This window comes from Astyanax mexicanus, chromosome 6 (genome assembly GCF_023375975.1).
Source record: "Astyanax mexicanus isolate ESR-SI-001 chromosome 6, AstMex3_surface, whole genome shotgun sequence".
In the NCBI taxonomy this organism is placed as follows: domain Eukaryota; kingdom Metazoa; phylum Chordata; class Actinopteri; order Characiformes; family Acestrorhamphidae; genus Astyanax; species Astyanax mexicanus.
Window position 1 is genome coordinate 14920145 of NC_064413.1, and position 17356 is coordinate 14937500.

General features: G+C 37.5%; 1 protein-coding gene across 2 annotated transcripts in view; it reads left to right on the forward strand.

The window, feature by feature from the left end:
* The window catches only part of rhbdl1 (rhomboid, veinlet-like 1 (Drosophila)), an 87135-nt gene that overhangs the window by 43262 nt on the left and 26517 nt on the right, over positions 1–17356 (forward strand). For both annotated transcript variants that reach the window (XM_049480101.1, XM_007256813.4), the window contains exons 3-4: positions 5352–5576; positions 5769–5917. In XM_049480101.1, coding sequence (XP_049336058.1) covers positions 5352–5576; positions 5769–5917 — 374 coding nt within the window. The remainder of the gene's footprint in view (positions 1–5351; positions 5577–5768; positions 5918–17356) is intronic.

Here is a 17356-nt window from a genome sequence, read left to right on the forward strand (position 1 = left end):
CTTTTACTGAGAGCTGTGAAGGTCCTCAGAGCAGTAACACATTTAAACAGCTGTAAGAACATCAAACAGGCATAAGATCAGAGTGTGACAGTGTAGTGAGAGCTTGTGAAAGCAGAGCAGCTCTGCGTCTTTAAAACATCTCTTCTGAAGATGCAGCTCATTTGATGAAAATTAAAGGGCATTTAAAGGGTCCTCAGTGATGTGTAACGTATTCCACTCACATTACATGCACATTATTGAAATTTGACATGTACAGTCTACTCACACATCTCTGTCGCACACACATCCTCAGACATACAGTACTCACCTACACCAGTCATGCTCAGTATATGTAAATTGACGTATACAGTGCCCTCCATAATTATTGGCACCCCCGGTTCAGTTAAATATTGGTTAAATATAATTTATTTATTAATTTATTTATTTATTAATAAATATAATTTAAATCTAAGCTTTAAATCAAGTGCCTTTATTTGTTGGGGAAAAAAAGCACACATTAAGAAATAAATATTTTAAATGAAATCATGTGTGCCATAATTATTGGCACCTCTGGTATTAGTACTTTGTATAATCTCCTTTTTCCAGCAAGCAGCACTTAATATTCTTCTATAACTCTTCACAAGATGGGAGAAAACAGAAAGAGGGATCTTCCACCATTCCTCTTTGCACAACTCTCTAAATCATCTAATTTTATACTTTTTTACTATCTACCTACTGTAGATAAGGGCATCTGCAGGTGAGAGGCTATTTTCTTGTAGCCATCGCCTGATTTATGAAGGTTGACCCACATTTGCCATCAGTGAATAGTGTGTTCTCTTGTCTTTCCCATGTTTAAGAGTAAGTAAGAGAAATAGGCCTCTGTGTAACGGCATATTTATACCTCAGGGAAACAGGAAGTGATGAATTACTAATTAAAGGTTCCTAAATACTTTGATCCACTTTATAAAGTACAATCGAAATGACATAAATGGTTCAAATACATTTATTTTCAGGAAATTGTTAAGAGTGCCAATAATTGTGGAAGAGGTCATTTTATGAAAAATAATTATTTATTCAGGTTTTTTTTATTCACTTGAGTTGAAGGTTGCTTTTATATAAGGCTCACGCTACCTCCTGGCTGCTGCGCTCCTCCAATGAACGTCGCCTCACCTTACCAAACAAACACTCACACAAAGCAATCCAGACTGTTCTCATACAGAGTTCCCCAATGGTGGAACAAACTACCTTCCACTACCAGATCAGGAGAATCTCTCGCTATCTTTAAGAAACTCCTGAAGACAGAGCTCTTCAAAGAGCACTTACTCTCTTAACACCTCTAACACACTAACTACTTCTAACCCCATTTCCTTCTTCCCCTCCTTCACTCCTCTATCCCATTATTTCCCTTTGACCTCCTTTAGGCCCTATCTAAAAATCTTCTACTACTTTTTTACTTCACTATTGTAAGTCGTTTTGGACAAAAGCGTCTGCCAAATGTAATGTAATGTAATGTAATGTAATGTAATGTAATATATATTTTTTCACAGTGAGATTATGCTTCTGCAATTCAAATACAATTTATGTAAAGACTTTTAACACATTTGAACTTGGGGTGCCAATAATTATGGAGGGCGCTGTATGTAAATGTGTTGCTTCAGGGGGCGACCTGGGAATACCCACGCCTAGGCCTGTCACGATAGGAATTGTTTGTGGGAGATATGTCCCAAAAATCATTGCGATAATCAATATTATTGTCATTTTAAGACAACTTTATGTAAATGATATAATGATAATAGAATATACAAAAAAGAAATTATACCCTTTTAAAGTAAACTAAATGTTTATAATCATAATCTTGGAAATACAATATTTTTCTTTACCTACTGCAGTCCACACTGTGTGTATGGAGTCTCAGTTATTAAAACATTGGTCTGTTATTGCTGTCTAAAATACTCTTCATTGTTATATATGTGTACAAACATACAAATAAACACAATAGACGATATCACAATATCAAATATTATGGAGGTCATGTCCATTTATTGTACGATATGTCGTTATTGTGACCAGAGGTGGAAAGTAACTAATTACATTTACTCACATTACTGTAATTAAGTACATTTTATGAGTTAGGTATTTTACTTTTTTTCATTAGGTAATTTTACTTTTACTCAAGTACATTTTGACACAAGTAATTTACTTTACTACTTTGGAAAACTCCCCATTACTGAGTAAAAAAATAAATGCTGGGGGAAAAAAAACAAATAGTTTAAATAAAAAAATATTGAGTTTTGTTCTCCATGGCAGCGCAGCTAAACTTTCCCCAGCAGTTTTTATTACAGTTAGCGGGAGAGATGCTGTGTAAATCAGCTGTGCTCGGGGGGACCGGTGTTCTGTCGAGTTATGCTACCCATCAATATGTGCTTCTTTACGACACTGCGCATGCACTAACCAACATTTTTTTGTATGTTTTCATGTTTTTAATGATAATTCCTTAAGTTTTAACTGGGAACATTAAACAAGCTGAACATTAAAAAACATGTAAATAGCAGTTAAAGCATAGGAATGGCAAGTAAAAAAAAAGAACTGTAAAACTATAAAAATACAGTTTATATTCACCTATATAACCATCACTTTTTAACAGTAAAGAAAAAAATGGATGATAGAAGCCTTTGCCACTTGTTCTTAAAAAATGTTTTATGGGCTGGTCTGAACAAATACTGCCTGAAAGTATTTAATTTAATAATTATTTAATTTATGATTTGTACTTTTTTACATCAAATAATTAAAAGTAACTATGTAACTTTTACTCAAAGTAAATTTTGTACTTTTTACTTTTACTTGAGTAGATTTTTAGATGGGTACTTTTACTTTTACTTGAGTAGAATTTTAGCAAAGTAAAGGTACTTTTACTTAATTACAATTTTTCAGTACTTTTTCCACCTCTGATTGTGACAGGCCTACCCACACTTGTAATTTGGGGCTGTGGGGTGTTATCTTGTGAGTGAGGTTGAACACTGAAAAGCTTGAGGTTGATTGAGGTCTGATAGCAGATGTCAAATGGATGGAAGCAGTCTTACACGTGTACCTGAAATACATCATAGAAGCTGTTACCACCTGCAGTGGACAGCACAGTGGATGGTAATGATCGTGACCGGCAGCATCTGGCTAGAGTTGTCTGTGCGACTCTTGCAGAAATCACATCCACATTCAATATCAGAGACCTTAGCTCCCATAAGACTAAGACATGGCAAAAGTCATGGGACATGATACTAGATTCTGTCCCAATATACATTTGTGTGCCCTCACCCACGCACATTTCTACTCACATACATTTGCTCCCTATAAAGAGATCAAAGCATGCATATGTAAATGTGCACTAATATTGCTAAGACCATCACAAAAACACACACGCACATATGCCTGAGGTCATGTGGATGCAAATGTAAGTACACACACACACAAGCATATATACACATATACAGATAAATACAAACAGACAGCAAGCACTGAGTCATACAGTGAGTCACACATACAGTATAGTATCTCTCTCTCGCTCTCTCTGTTCCTTCCTTTCTCTCTCTATCTCTCTCTCTCCAGTTCTCTCACTCTGCCTCTCTGGAATTGCGTGTGTTTAAATGTTTTTGTTCTGTTATAGAGTATTCAATCAGTTTTGCCTCAGGCTGTACACACACACAAACACACACACACAAACACACACACAGTTTACTGCGTTTTATGGCAGCATATTGCCGCAACACAGGGTTCAAGTCAGCATAATATTTTAAACATGAAGTGCGTTTATTTTGGGTGGGGAAATGAAGAAGAAAGAGAGACAGAGGGAGAAGAGGAGGGGTGAACTTTCATTTTAAAGGGATTTGGATGAAATGTTGAGCAAATCTGGGTCAGTGGAGAGAGTGAGAAGGAAGAGGAGGAGGGATACGGAGAGAGACAGAGAGATGGGTAAAGGAAAAGTGAATATATATACCCTCTCTATAACTTGGATTATTTTCTGTTCGTCATTTACTAATACTTGTTTATTGCGAGGGTGAGATTGAGGATCTTGTGAAGTATATGTGTGTGTGTGTGTGGGTGTGGGTGTGTGTGGGTGCTTGAGATATTTGAGGAAAGTGCATATCCTTCTTTTTGTTTTTAGCTAATTTATGCAGAGCAGTCTGACACTGCTTACTTATCACAGCTTTCCAGACACACACACACACACACACACACACACACACACACACACACACACACACACAGTAAATGTGTGTGTCTGTTTGTAAGAGCAAGTGTTTAAGTGACACTAAGAATAATCACTCTATATACTTTGACTACAAAAACAGGAGTCCCATGAACTACATATCCCAGCATGCATTGTTCCATTTCTCAGAAGACTGTGGTTCTGCAGAGAGTTGGGCCAAAATAATCTCTACCAGATTTAGAGCAGACAGGTTAGTGTGTGTGGGGGTGTGTGTGTGTGTGTGTGTGTGTGTGTGTGAGAGAGAGAGAGAGAGAGAGAGAGAGAAAAAGAGAGAGACATTTACTGTATTTTTCGCGCTTTCAGGCGCACTTAAAATAATTGTATTTTCCCATAATTCACCAGTGTGCCTTATAATCAAGTGCACCTTATGTATGAATTTTACCAGTCAGGTTGTAAGGAGCAGTAAAGCCATTCTGCTGAAATACAGAGTTATACACGAGTTTCAGTTTAGTTCTTAAACAACAAAGCTGGAGTAGCATTAGCATTAGCTGCTAACTGCTATTTCCCCGTAGAGAGGGGAGTATTATCGGACTGTAGACTGCTCTTAACCCTGGCTAGCACTGCAGCAGCAGCAATAGCGTTACCCGCTAACGGTCCCCCACTAATGCTAACACTCCAGCGTTAGTGCTGGAGAAATTCAGGAATCTAAGCTTACTGTAAATAAACAAAAGCACTTTACTTACCCAAATAAACAGTTTTCAGGAGAGAAATCTGTGTAGATTTACATCCAGCACTCGTTTGACTTTAAAAGAAAATCTTGTTTCCTTAACTTAGCTTAGCTTTACTTGACTTAGTTAGCTACTCCCCACCACCACCCAATGGTGAGACCTGCTGAATTAAAAGCTCCTTATAGTGTCTCTTAAAAAGCGTCTTATAAATCATTGCGCCTTTTGTATAAAAATAGATGTTTATTGAAAGTGTGCCGTATAATACAGTGTGGTAGTCTTTGTCTACAAAACAAGTAGAATAAAAAAGGCCTTTGATCTAAATTGAGACCTAATCGATTTCTCCACCAATATTACTGTATAGACAATAGGTCTACTATCTCAACACTCTCTCTTTCTCTCTCTCTCTCTCTCTCTCTCTCTCGCTCTCTCTCTTTCTCTCCTAGCTAAGCAGCAAGCGCTCCAGCAGTTTCCGTCGTGCCATTGCGAATGGGCGTCGCACACTGCAGCGAGAGATCTTATTGGACGAGACGGGCCTGGGCGTGTACAAGCGTTTTGTGCGTTACGTGGCGTACGAGATTTTGCCCTGCGAGACGGACAGACGCTGGTACTTCCATCAGAGCAGGCTCTGCCCTCCACCAGTCTTTATGGCCATCATCACCATTGTGCAGGTGCACACACCCACACACACTCTTACAGCCACACAAACACACACACCGCTACAAATATGCAGTAACCCACCAGCATCTCTTTCTTTATGGCTTTTTTTTACTCTAATGTCTTAAAACACTTAATTGGAATTTGTCAGTAACACAGGATAATGTGTGTGTGTTTTGTGTGTGTGTGTGTGTTTTGTGTGCCAGATCGTGGTGTTTATGTGTTATGGAGTGAGGCTGAATAAATGGGTTCTGCAGACCTATCAGCCGGACTTCATGAAGAGCCCGCTGGTCTATCACCCAGGTCATCGAGCCCAAGTCTGGAGATTCTTCAGCTACATGTTTATGCATGTTGGGTAAGAGGAGTTGCCACACACACACACACGCACACACATATACACACACTAGAAAATCTCTTTATGGCTACATAATGTCTAATAGTAACAATAATACTTCAATTCTTAGTCTTTTCACTATCAGTGTGCAAATGAGTCTCAGTCAGTTGTAAACATACAGACCGACCTCAGATGCTGTAAATCAGCTCGGAAGGCACCCATAATCGAACAGATAAATAATAGTGAACACATTTCAGGTTTATCTTTTTTGTCTTTATAAAAAATAAGATTGCGCTCTTAAACGGAATGCTAAGTAACGCGTAGATTGGTTTATTGAACTAATTTAAAAGAAAATTAGTTTGTGCCTTTTGCACTTCTTTTGAGCCATGCAAGGTGTACTTTTCCTGTTGTTACGATAGCAAAGACACACTGACACCCTAAAACTAACTAAAATAGGGCCTATAATGTTTAAATATGCTAATTAAATAAAATCACTGTTTTCTGTGGATGTAATCCCTATCAGTGGATGTACTGTCAAACCGGAGGTTACCATGTGAAATAAGGTAAATAATTGTAATGGTAATTTGTCTTTTTTTGTTCAGTTATTGAGCTTTTAGTGTTTTTTTAAGGAGCGTACAGAATACATCTTTAATAAAAATAACTTCCAGAACCACTTTAAAGTAAGGCTTCTTTATATAAGGTTTATAAATAATTTATGAAGGGGTTTACTAATGGTTATTAAGTAGGTTATAAACCATTAATAAGCAGTTATAACATAAATAGTTAGGGCAGCAGTGGCCTGTCTTACCAAATAGTGATCCCACATTTATTTATACTGTTAAGCCTTATTTCACTTTGTCTTTTTCCTCAGTCAGAATTAATATTTTAGTTAATAACTTTGTTAATTTAAATATAATAACATATTAAATGACTAAACTGTCTTTTTAAATCATTTTATTACATATTTTAAAAAAGTAATAGTCGCTGCTTATTCATGTTTATAAAGTATTTACAACTTAATTTATAACCATTAATAAATTCCTTCATAAAATATTTTTAGACTTTTCATAAAGGAGCCTGATTTTAAAGTGGTACCTAAGAAGAACAAGAAAGAAACATGTGCAGGAATGTTGAAGGAAGTCTGAGAGTGGAGATAAGATTTAAGTAGGTCATGTTTTTTTAAGATCTGGCAGATTACTGATTGTGTCAGACAGACAGTATACACGACTGTAGATCTGTTAGATGAGAAGTTCCGCTGAAACTTAAGAGAACCTAAAGTCTTGGTTCATTTTTGATGCCTGCTCATTTGCTCATTCAGGTGGGCCTGCATTTTTCCCTGAAAGCCCTCCAATAATCTGAATAATCTGCATTTGTGGTGTTGCTGGAGCAGCATCAGGCAGTTTATAACTTCTTTGGAAGCTCATCAGATCAATAATAAGGAACAGACTGTTCTTGTGGTTCAACTTTATTTGTGATTGGTTGTGATGCCTGGAATCTTCGTGCTTTTTCATAATGAGCAACGATTTCTTCGTCGTTCTTCGTTAGCTCAATCTCTGTGGCATGTTTGGCAGTTTTGCTGATGCTGTTTTTTGCAGTGCAGTGTGAGCACTCTGTCCTCTCTTAAAGGGATCTCAGTGGAGTGCATTCAGACATCCATATGGAATAATATGCTTTTTTTTCAGTTTAAATACGAACAAAGTCTATGCAATCTGTAGCTGTAGACTTCTAGCCCAGCCACCATTCATGTAACGGCAGGCTCATTCAAAATTCTACATGATTTTGAATATGATTGATAAAGATGCGACAGGCAAGCGATTGCAAGCCACTGACAAATATTGACCACATTTAACTCTATATTGAATTGTTTTTTGTTTTATTGAAGAAAAAAAGTTTTTCCACCTCAATGCTCCACATGAACACCATTTAAACCCAGAACCTAAAGTCGAGTGCATCATAATGGTTGAACAATTATTCAGCAATTAGATATCAAATTATAATATACATTTTGCAGAATCTTTCTAATAGTAATAGCTTTCAAACATCTACAATCAAAAATGTGTGAGGGCATTGTAGAAAACTTCATAAAAAGTCTGGTGGAGTGGAGATAGGATTTAAGTAGGTCATATTTTTGAGATCTAGCAGATTACTACAATTATTATTGTGTCAACATACAATATACAGTGGGCCTGTTACTATAACTGTATTTTTTTTCTTCAGAAATAACTGTGATAAATTATATTATATTTAGTCTTGTCATTGATAAAACCATTCATTTTAATGAATAGTTTTCTGGAAGACAATACTATAACATCAAATATTTGCATCATAGTTTTTAAGTGCCTTGTTTTTTTGGTTTCATGTGTGAACTGCTGGCAGAATCATTGCGACCAGTGAGCCAAGCGATCACAAACCCCTTACAAATATCCAGCAGGTTTAGTCCTTGTTAAATTGTTCTTAACATTGACTAAAAAAAAAAAAAAAGTTTCTCACCAAGTACACCACCTAGCATCAGACAGAGTCGTAAATGTTAATTTAAACATCAGTTAAACAACAGTTATATATCAAACAATAATATAGATATTAAATAATAATGCACACTATTAGTCTAATGGTAAATTTGTTTTCTAAAACTTGTACAATCAGTGCATGTTAGGGGTGTGTTGGTATGGGGGTCATGATTCAGTTTGCACAAACGCACACACAATACGGTACAGGAAGTCAGTACACAGCATATTTCTGTTCGAAAATCTGGAGTTAAACAAAAATGTGTGAAAGTGTTCAATTGAGTGAGTTTATTATCCAATTAAACTACAAGTTGAGTTGAGGGGAACTCTTTGGTGGTGTAGTATTTCAGAGTTTATTCCAAGGTGTTGAGGAGTGTGATTGAGCAAGCAAGTCTTGTCCACCAGGCCTACTCTCCATGTGGTGTTTCATTAGATTTTATATGATGGTTGATTGCCTAGCTGATGTGTTGTAGGCTATAAGAGCAAGTTACCTTCTTCTGTACTGTAAAGTGTGACAAAGTGCTAGCAATGCACTAAGAACTGCAATGCCTGATTAAAGTTGCCATGCAATAGAAAATTACACTGGCATACACTTGTTGAGTATGAAATTATTGTAATTAGTAATGATGCTTTTTGTTGTCATTTTTACTCCTAAATGATCCAGGCTTCAAAAATATTAGTTTAATAACACAATTTTTTGCCTTAATTGCTAACACTGTGAAGGAGTTTATGGTAAAATTAACTCTAGCAGCTGAGAGCTGTATTTTACTCTAGATGGGATAAATATTTTAACTCCCACAACAGTTCAGATTTAACTCATGAACAGAGTTAAAAGGCCAACTCCCAGAAAAGAGTTACTTTATCTCTGTCATAGAGTGTATTTGATGGTCACGCATATACACTAAAAATGAGTTGATATTAACTCCCAGGGAGTTTATTCCAAAAAACAGAATGTGCTGTGTAGGAGACTTGTGGAACCAATGAACGTAATGCGAAACTAATGTTCACAGGAGTGCTGCACCCAGAAAGTGTAGCTGTAGCACTGTTGCTATTAGCAACTCGCTACTGACTTAGTCTGCCCTGAGAAGTTTAGCTCTGAGCACCTGGGCTGAGTATGGAAACACATGCAAAGAGCACAATCAGAAACGCAGATCATTCAAATTGTCCGCTGAAATCGCGCTCTGCCGTAGAAAATGAATGGTCGCCTGACGCTTTTCAGTGTGAATGGTGTGTTAGGTACTTGTACTGTCTCTCTCTCTCACTCTCTCTCTCTCGCTCACTCTCATTTGTGCTGTCTCTCAACCACTCATTCTAACTGACTCACTCTCTCTCTCTCTCTCCCTCTCTTTCTCTCTCTCTCTCCACTCTGAGATATTATAATACAGTAAAAAAGGATTTAGTCTGCCAGACCTAAACCACACTACACTATTATTACTGTCTCCTCACAATACTACGGTGAAATTCCAGCATTAAATAAATGAATAATTTTTAAGTGATTGACACCACTAATATAATTTAAGTTTAACAATCTAATGCTGATATTTCCTACAAATAACTCAAACACTGAAATGCATCCAGTAATATAATTAGGAAATACGATTTCCTAAGTTTTTTTTTTTCAAGAAATCTTTACTTAATGTCTACTATTTAAGTGAACCTAAATCAGTTTTATTTGATCAATTTAGTTGTAATGTCTTAAAATAGCAAAGTAAAGGTAAAAGTATAACTGTTGGTTTTTGGCATCATTTATGTGTGTGTTCCCTCACTAGTAACTCACCATCAGTGTGTAATTTAGCCAGTAAGTACAACAATACCCCCCCCCCCCCCCCCCCCCCCAAAAAAAAAGACTATTGAAAGGCTTGTGGTTTTGTTAATTAATAGAGAATTAAATGTATCTTTTTACTAGACTATTTTCCATGACATGGGTAAAATTAGTCTTATGGCTTACAACACAGTGGTGAGGCAGTCAACAATTATATAAAATATAGCTGAATATCCAAGTGAAGGAAGCCCTGGTTGTCAATACTGTGCAATGATGATAAGTTAGAGGTGGACATTCATTTTGGGAAAAAAAAAAGAATCTTGTCAAAGGTGTCAGTCAATTATCAGTCATGTGGTGTTCCTTGACCACAAAAATATTCCTGAGTATAAGACAACACAGTGTGTAGTGTGAAGAGTATGACTATCTGATGATACTGACATCCATATATTGGGCCAATATGAAACCCGTGCACAACATTTGGCCTACCTATACAGACTGTTTTCTAGGTAGAGCGTGTACATGGAGTAACTTATACCTGGGTGGTCAAATAGAAAGAATTGCCTAGAGGAATGCAGTACATCTTACAGTCAGACATTTGGGAAAATGTCTTCAGGGAAAAAATACATTTCAAACAACCTCTCTTTAAAAATTGCCCAAAAATGTTTCTCCAATTTTCTGCTGAAGAGTAATGAGAAGATAGATAGATAGATAGATAGATAGATAGATAGATAGATAGATAGATAGATAGATAGATAGATAGATAGATAGATAGATAGATAGATAGGTAGATAGATAGATAGATAGATAGATAGATAGATAGATAGATAGATAGATAGATAGATAGATAGATAGATAGATAGATAGATAGATAGATAGATAGATAGGTAGATAGATAGATAGATAGATAGATAGATAGATAGATAGATAGATAGATAGATAGATAGATAGATAGATAGATACTTTATTGATCCCCGGGGGGAAATTCTTGGCATCCAGCAGCAGGTTACACAATACACAAAGTTAAAAAAGATAAAATATAAAATATAAAGATACATATAAATACAATCAAATAAGAAATAGAATATACAGTGTAAATGTACAGTCTTCGTGTGTGTGTGTGTAATGGAGATGGAGAATGGAGGTAGTGCAGTTGAACACAATAGACAGTGAACACCAGTTGATGTGCATAATGTGAGGATAACTGATGTCAGCCAAACAGAAAGTGCAAATACACAGTTATATAATAATTTAAATTAAGCAGTGCAAAAGATACGTAAACAGTGCAAAAGATACGTAAACAGTAGATGAATTAACTAGTGAATGAGCTACTAGTGCAAAATATGGTAGAACTATAAAAAGTGTTCTAGGCATCAGCAAGTCTGAGAGTGTGTCCAAAGCTGGGGGTGTGCCCATGGTGTGGCCAGAGTGGCCGGAATGAAAAAGTTTCACAGAGTCTTTAGTTTGCTGTGCTGAGAGGAGTTGAACAGTCTTATGGCCTGAGGAACAAAAGACTTTCGGAGTCTGTCTGTGGAGCAGGACTGGGACAGCAGTCTGCCGCTGAATGAGCTCCTCTGCCTGGTGATGGTGCTGTGCAGAGGGTGGTGAACATTGTCCATGATGTTCAGCAGCTTGCTGAGGGCTCTCCTCTCTGCCAGTGGTGTTAAGGACTCCAGCTCTAATCCCAGCACAGAACCAGCTTTCCTCACCAGCCTGTCCAGTCGTCCAGCATCCCTCTTGCTGATGCTGCCTCCCCAACACACAACAGTGTAAAAGAGGACGCTGGCTACCACAGACTGGTAGAACATCAGCAGGAGTTTCTGGCAGATGTTGAAAGCTCTGAGCCTTCTGAGGAAGTACAGTCTGCTCTGAGCCTGCTCTGAGAAGGTTTAGCTGCCAGTTTTTGGGTTATATTAGGAAATAATTTAGATGGCATTACACATCTACTCAAAATGTAAAGCAAAATAAGAACATTTTAGGCATATAGTTTTGTATGGACTGATGATTTGCTGCCTTTTTCTGCTTGTTACAATACAGCTGTGGAATCAAACTGAAAACCTCTTGAATATAATCAAGAGGAAGATGGATGATCACAAGCCACCAAACCAAGCTGAACGGCTTGAAGTTTTGCACCAGGAGTGGCATAAATTATTCAAAAGCAGTGTGTAAGACTGGTGGAGGAGAACATGCCAAGATGCATGAAGCCTGTGATTAAAAAACAGGGTTATTCCACCAAATATTGATTTCTGAACTCTTAAAACTTTATGAATATGAATATTTATAAATATATATATATATATATATATATATATATATATTTGATATATTTTTTTATATATATTTTTTTTTGTTATTTTAGCTAATTCTCATTTTCTACAAATAAATGCCCTAAATAACAATATTTGTTAAAACAACAATGTTTATTTTAATCAAACATAAACCTATAAAAAGCAAAATCAGAGAAACTGATTCAGAAACTGAAGTGGTGTTTTAATTTTTTTCAGAGCTGTTTTTTGAAATTTTAAAAGCCCATGGGTTTTATATTAATATTATTGGTTGAAAACACGTACTTAACCTGTTCATTTAGTGATAGCTCGAATAAAATGAGTTGGTGCAAGAAAGTCACACTTCTGGCCCTTGAGGACCACCCCTGTCCTACAACATTAAAGACATATTTAGAGTTACAGCAGCCAAAACACTCAGTATTCTTTTGCCAGGGGCTAGTAAGCGCCTAGCGTCTAGCATCTAGCGTCTGGCTCCATCCCAGGACACGTTGGAGAGATGACTGTACTCAAGCGAGCTCACCCAGACATACTGTGTTCTGCTGGTCCATATGTTCAAGTGTGGAATAAAGCATGAATAAGAGTGAAAGAGACAGAGAGACAGAGAGATGGCATCACCCACAGATCTGTTCTTGCAAAGCAGCAGGGGGTTCTTGGGAATGAGGTCCAGGGTTTTTTATGTGAGGCGTCATCTCTAGTCTGTGTGAACGCAGCACAGCCACAGAAGGCAGCTCCGCCGGGCCCGAGCCTCTCCGGCCGAGTGGAGGCTGCTGACAGCGGCGGCAGCAGACAGAGCAGGCGTGGGGTTAAAGACGTCTGTGTGTGCTGACAGAGCTGTCTGGCCGCAAGCGTGATGGGATGCCGTTCCAGTCGAGCTGGCTGCTTCGCTGGGCATCTGCTTTCTTCTCAGCACTGCTCTTACACTGGCTCCTCTGCTTGTCTGGAAGCTTTGGCAGCTGCCCGTGTTCGAGTAAAGGAGGAGCTCGGCTTCTCGTGGAGGAAGGATGGCACAACAGTGCGTTGTTTATATACCCATGTCATGTTGATGCTCCAGTGACGTTTAAAAGTGAGAATAGCACCTTTTCTGTTTTTGTCACTCCTGACTCGGCATGCTGCTAACTCCACTATGCTGTTCAGGGGCATTTTTACTTTAAAATAGCAGCTTTGAAATCACTGTGATGCTTCACAGATTTGTACTAGGAAGAATAGCATGTCTCTATCATTCTTATTCTAGCCTTATTTGGCACACCAGGAACTGCTCTATGTAACTTTGAAGTGAAGTGGGCAGGAAAAACCTCAGACAGCACATAACAAGATTAGCCAGCAGACTTTGTCTGACAGAGGGATCTGTACCTATTGTGCATGGCAAGTTAGCAGATAAAGGGGATGTAAGTGCTTTCAAATAATGCTTTTTGTGCTTCTATCTCAGTTAATCGTAAACTAGCTACAGGGAGTGGACAATGAATCTGAAACACCTGGTTTTAGACCACAATAATTTATTATCCCGACGGACAGTTCTGGTGGAAACAGGAGAGTTGAGGTGCACATTGAATTGTGGTTTTGTGTTTTTTGGATATAATCCAGATTAGCACCCGAACATCTCTTTCAAACAGCTTCCTCTTGCGTCCACAGTTAATCCTGTTGGATGTAGTTTGTCCTTCTTGTTGGTATGCTGACATTACCCTGCATACCGTGGCTCTTGATACATCACAAAGATTTGCTGTCTTGGTCACAGATGCGCCAGCAAGACGTGCACCAACAATTTGTCCTCTTTTGAACTCTGGTACATCACCCATAATGTTGTGTGCATTGCGATATTTTAAATAAAACTGTGCTCTTACCCTGCTAATTGAACCTTCACACTCTGCTCTTACTGGTGCAATGTGAAATTAATAAGGATTGGCCACCAGGCTGGTCCAATTTAGCCATGAAACCTCCCACACTAAAATGTTTCAGTTTCATTGTCCAACCCCTTTATATCATTAACGTAAAAGTTTTATATTCATTTAGAAACAACAAAGCTAATGTTTCAAGGGTTCAGAAATCAATATTTGGTGGCGATACCCTGATTTTTAATCACAGCTTTCATGCATCTTGGCATGCTCTCCACAAGTCTTTCACACTGCTTTTGGATGACCTTATTCCACTTCAGGCACAAAAATACAAGCAGTTCTGCTTTGTTTGATGGCTTGTGACCATTCAAATTACATCTTTCATGGTTATATTCAGAGGTTTTTCAATGGGGTTCACGTCTGGACCTTTATCAATGACAAGCAAAGAAGAGCCAGGCTGAAGTTTGCAAAAGATCATAAGAATTGGACTATATAGGACTGGAGTGAGATCATTTTCTCAGATAAGTCCAATTTTTAGCTTTGCTCAACACCTGGCCATCAAATGTTTAGATGGAGACCTGCAGAAGTGTCTTGCACCCACTGTGAAATTTGGTGGAAAATCAGTGATGATCTGGGGATGTTTCGGCAAGGCTGGAATTAGACAGTTTGGTCTTTGCGAATGACGTATGAATCGAGCCGCATACAAGATTATCCTGGACCAACACTTGCTTCCTTCTGCTCTGACAATATTCTCTGAGAACTGTTTCTTCCAGCAAAACAATGCTCAAGTCCACACAGCTGAGCCAGGAATAACATAAGGTCACCCAAAAGCAGTGTGAAAGACTGGTGGAGAGCATGCAGAGACACTTGAAAGCTGGGATTAAAAGTCTGGGTTATTCTACCAATTATTGATGCTGTAGACAAAACTATTCCTTAGATAAAACTTAAGTATAGTTGTTTCTAAATGAATATGAACTTGTTTTCTTTACATTATTTGAGGTCTGAAAGCTCTGCATCTTTTTCGTTAATTTGACCATTTCTCGTTTTCGGCAAATAAATGCTCTAAATTACATTATTTTTATTTGGAATTTGGGAGAAATGTTGTCTGTGGTTCATAGAATAAAACTACAATAGAATAAAACAATTTTACTCAAACATATACCTATAAATTATAGTATAGAATCAGCTCCCCAGAAATATTCGTGCTGCAGACAGCCTAAACTCTTTTAAATCCTTACTCAAACCTCATATTTTTAGGGAAGCTTACTGCTGTTAATATAGCTTTACTTGTATACTTTATTTTATTTTTTATTTTATTTTATTATAATTTTTTTTGTTTGTTTGTTTTTAAATACTTAATAAGTGCTTGTATGCATGTTTGTTTTTTTATGCACTATACCTTTTGTCTATGGCTGTGTTGTTAAGCGCTTTGAGTTTTTAGGAAAGGCGCTATATAAATAAAATATTATTATTATTATAATTATTAATCTCCTTGGAGTTACCAGTGGCTCCTGGCTGTTCTTTTTCACTGGTAAAATAAAAAAAAAATCAAGAACAGCTCAGGCGGTTTGCATTGCTTTGCATGTATTTTCCTATTAGTAAACCTTAATGTCTAATAAAATGGACTAATCACCTTTGTGAGTTTGGTTTCTCTTTGATTATTTATATGCTCAGCTGTTAGAACCATTAAATAAAACCATTGGTGCACTAGATGAGTAATTTTGTGTAAGTAAATCTGTGAGTTTCTCACAAGGCAGTCACTACATCTACAGCTTTGGACAAAATGAAGAGACCACTTCAGTTTCTGAATCAATTTCTCTAATTTTGCTGTTTATAAGTATATGTTTGAGTAAAATGAGCATTGTGGTTTTATTATATACAGACAACATTTCTACCAAATTCCAAATTGTCATTTAGAGCATTTATTTGCAGAAAATGAGAAATAGCTGAAATAACAGCTGAAAAAGATGCAGAGCTTTTAGACCTCAAATAATGCAAGGAATAAAGTTTTAAGAGTTCAGAAATCAATATTTGGTGGAATAACCCTGTTTTTTTTTTTTACAGTTGTCATGCATCTTGGCATGCTCTCCTCCACCAGTCTTACACACTGCTTTTTGATAACTTTATGCCACTCCTGGTGCAAAAATTCTAGCAGTTTCATGGCTTGTGATCATCCATCTTCCTCTTGATTATATTTCAGAAGTTTTCAGTTTGGTAAAATCAAAGAAACTCTTTTTTTTTCAGAGCTGTTTGTGGGGCCTGGCACTAGATAAACACACTGAGTTTCAAACAATCGTGCTGCCACCTTTACTGAGAGCTGTGAAGGTGCTCAGAGCAGTGACAGACTAAAACAGCTGTAAGAACATCAAAGAAAGCATATGTGATGAGAGTGTGACAGTGTAGCGAGAGATTGTGAAAGTAGAGCAACTCTGCGTATCTAAAACATCTCTCCTGAAAATACAGCTTGCTTGACTAAAAGGAAATTTTAAGCATTTTCAAAGCGAATTTATTATCAGTACTGCAGGTTTAGAATATTACTGTGCCTTAATTTAAATATTCTGTAACAAACACTCTCCTGTTCATAATCTGTAATAAACCTGCCGATGCATGATTACATTAAATATGAGTTCATAAACCAGCAGCTACTACTTGAGGATAAGACTGCGAGAAGCTCCTCCTTCGATAAAAACAAAAGAGACTGTGATGGAATATTTAGTGCAGTGTAAATCGCAGAGATAGCATCAGAGAGATAGAGAGAGGATCCTCCGGCAGATCGAGAGGGAATACTCTGACCTCAATATGACTACTAGTGTGTCACAAACACAAACTAACACTCACATGCACCCTCATACGCTGACACACTCGTACGTACTCTCCAGGCACATGCTCCACACGTGCACACCCACACATCCTGACCCATATAACCCATATAACTTATGAACTTCTTGGCCTTTTTTGCACAGTCTGCAGAGACCATGTGCCGTTTTGGGACGGGACTCATCAGAGCTACATTAACATGCTTCCTCTATAGCCTGAATCTTATCCTGCAGAGCTCTGTGGCCTTTAACCGACCAGAATGTGTG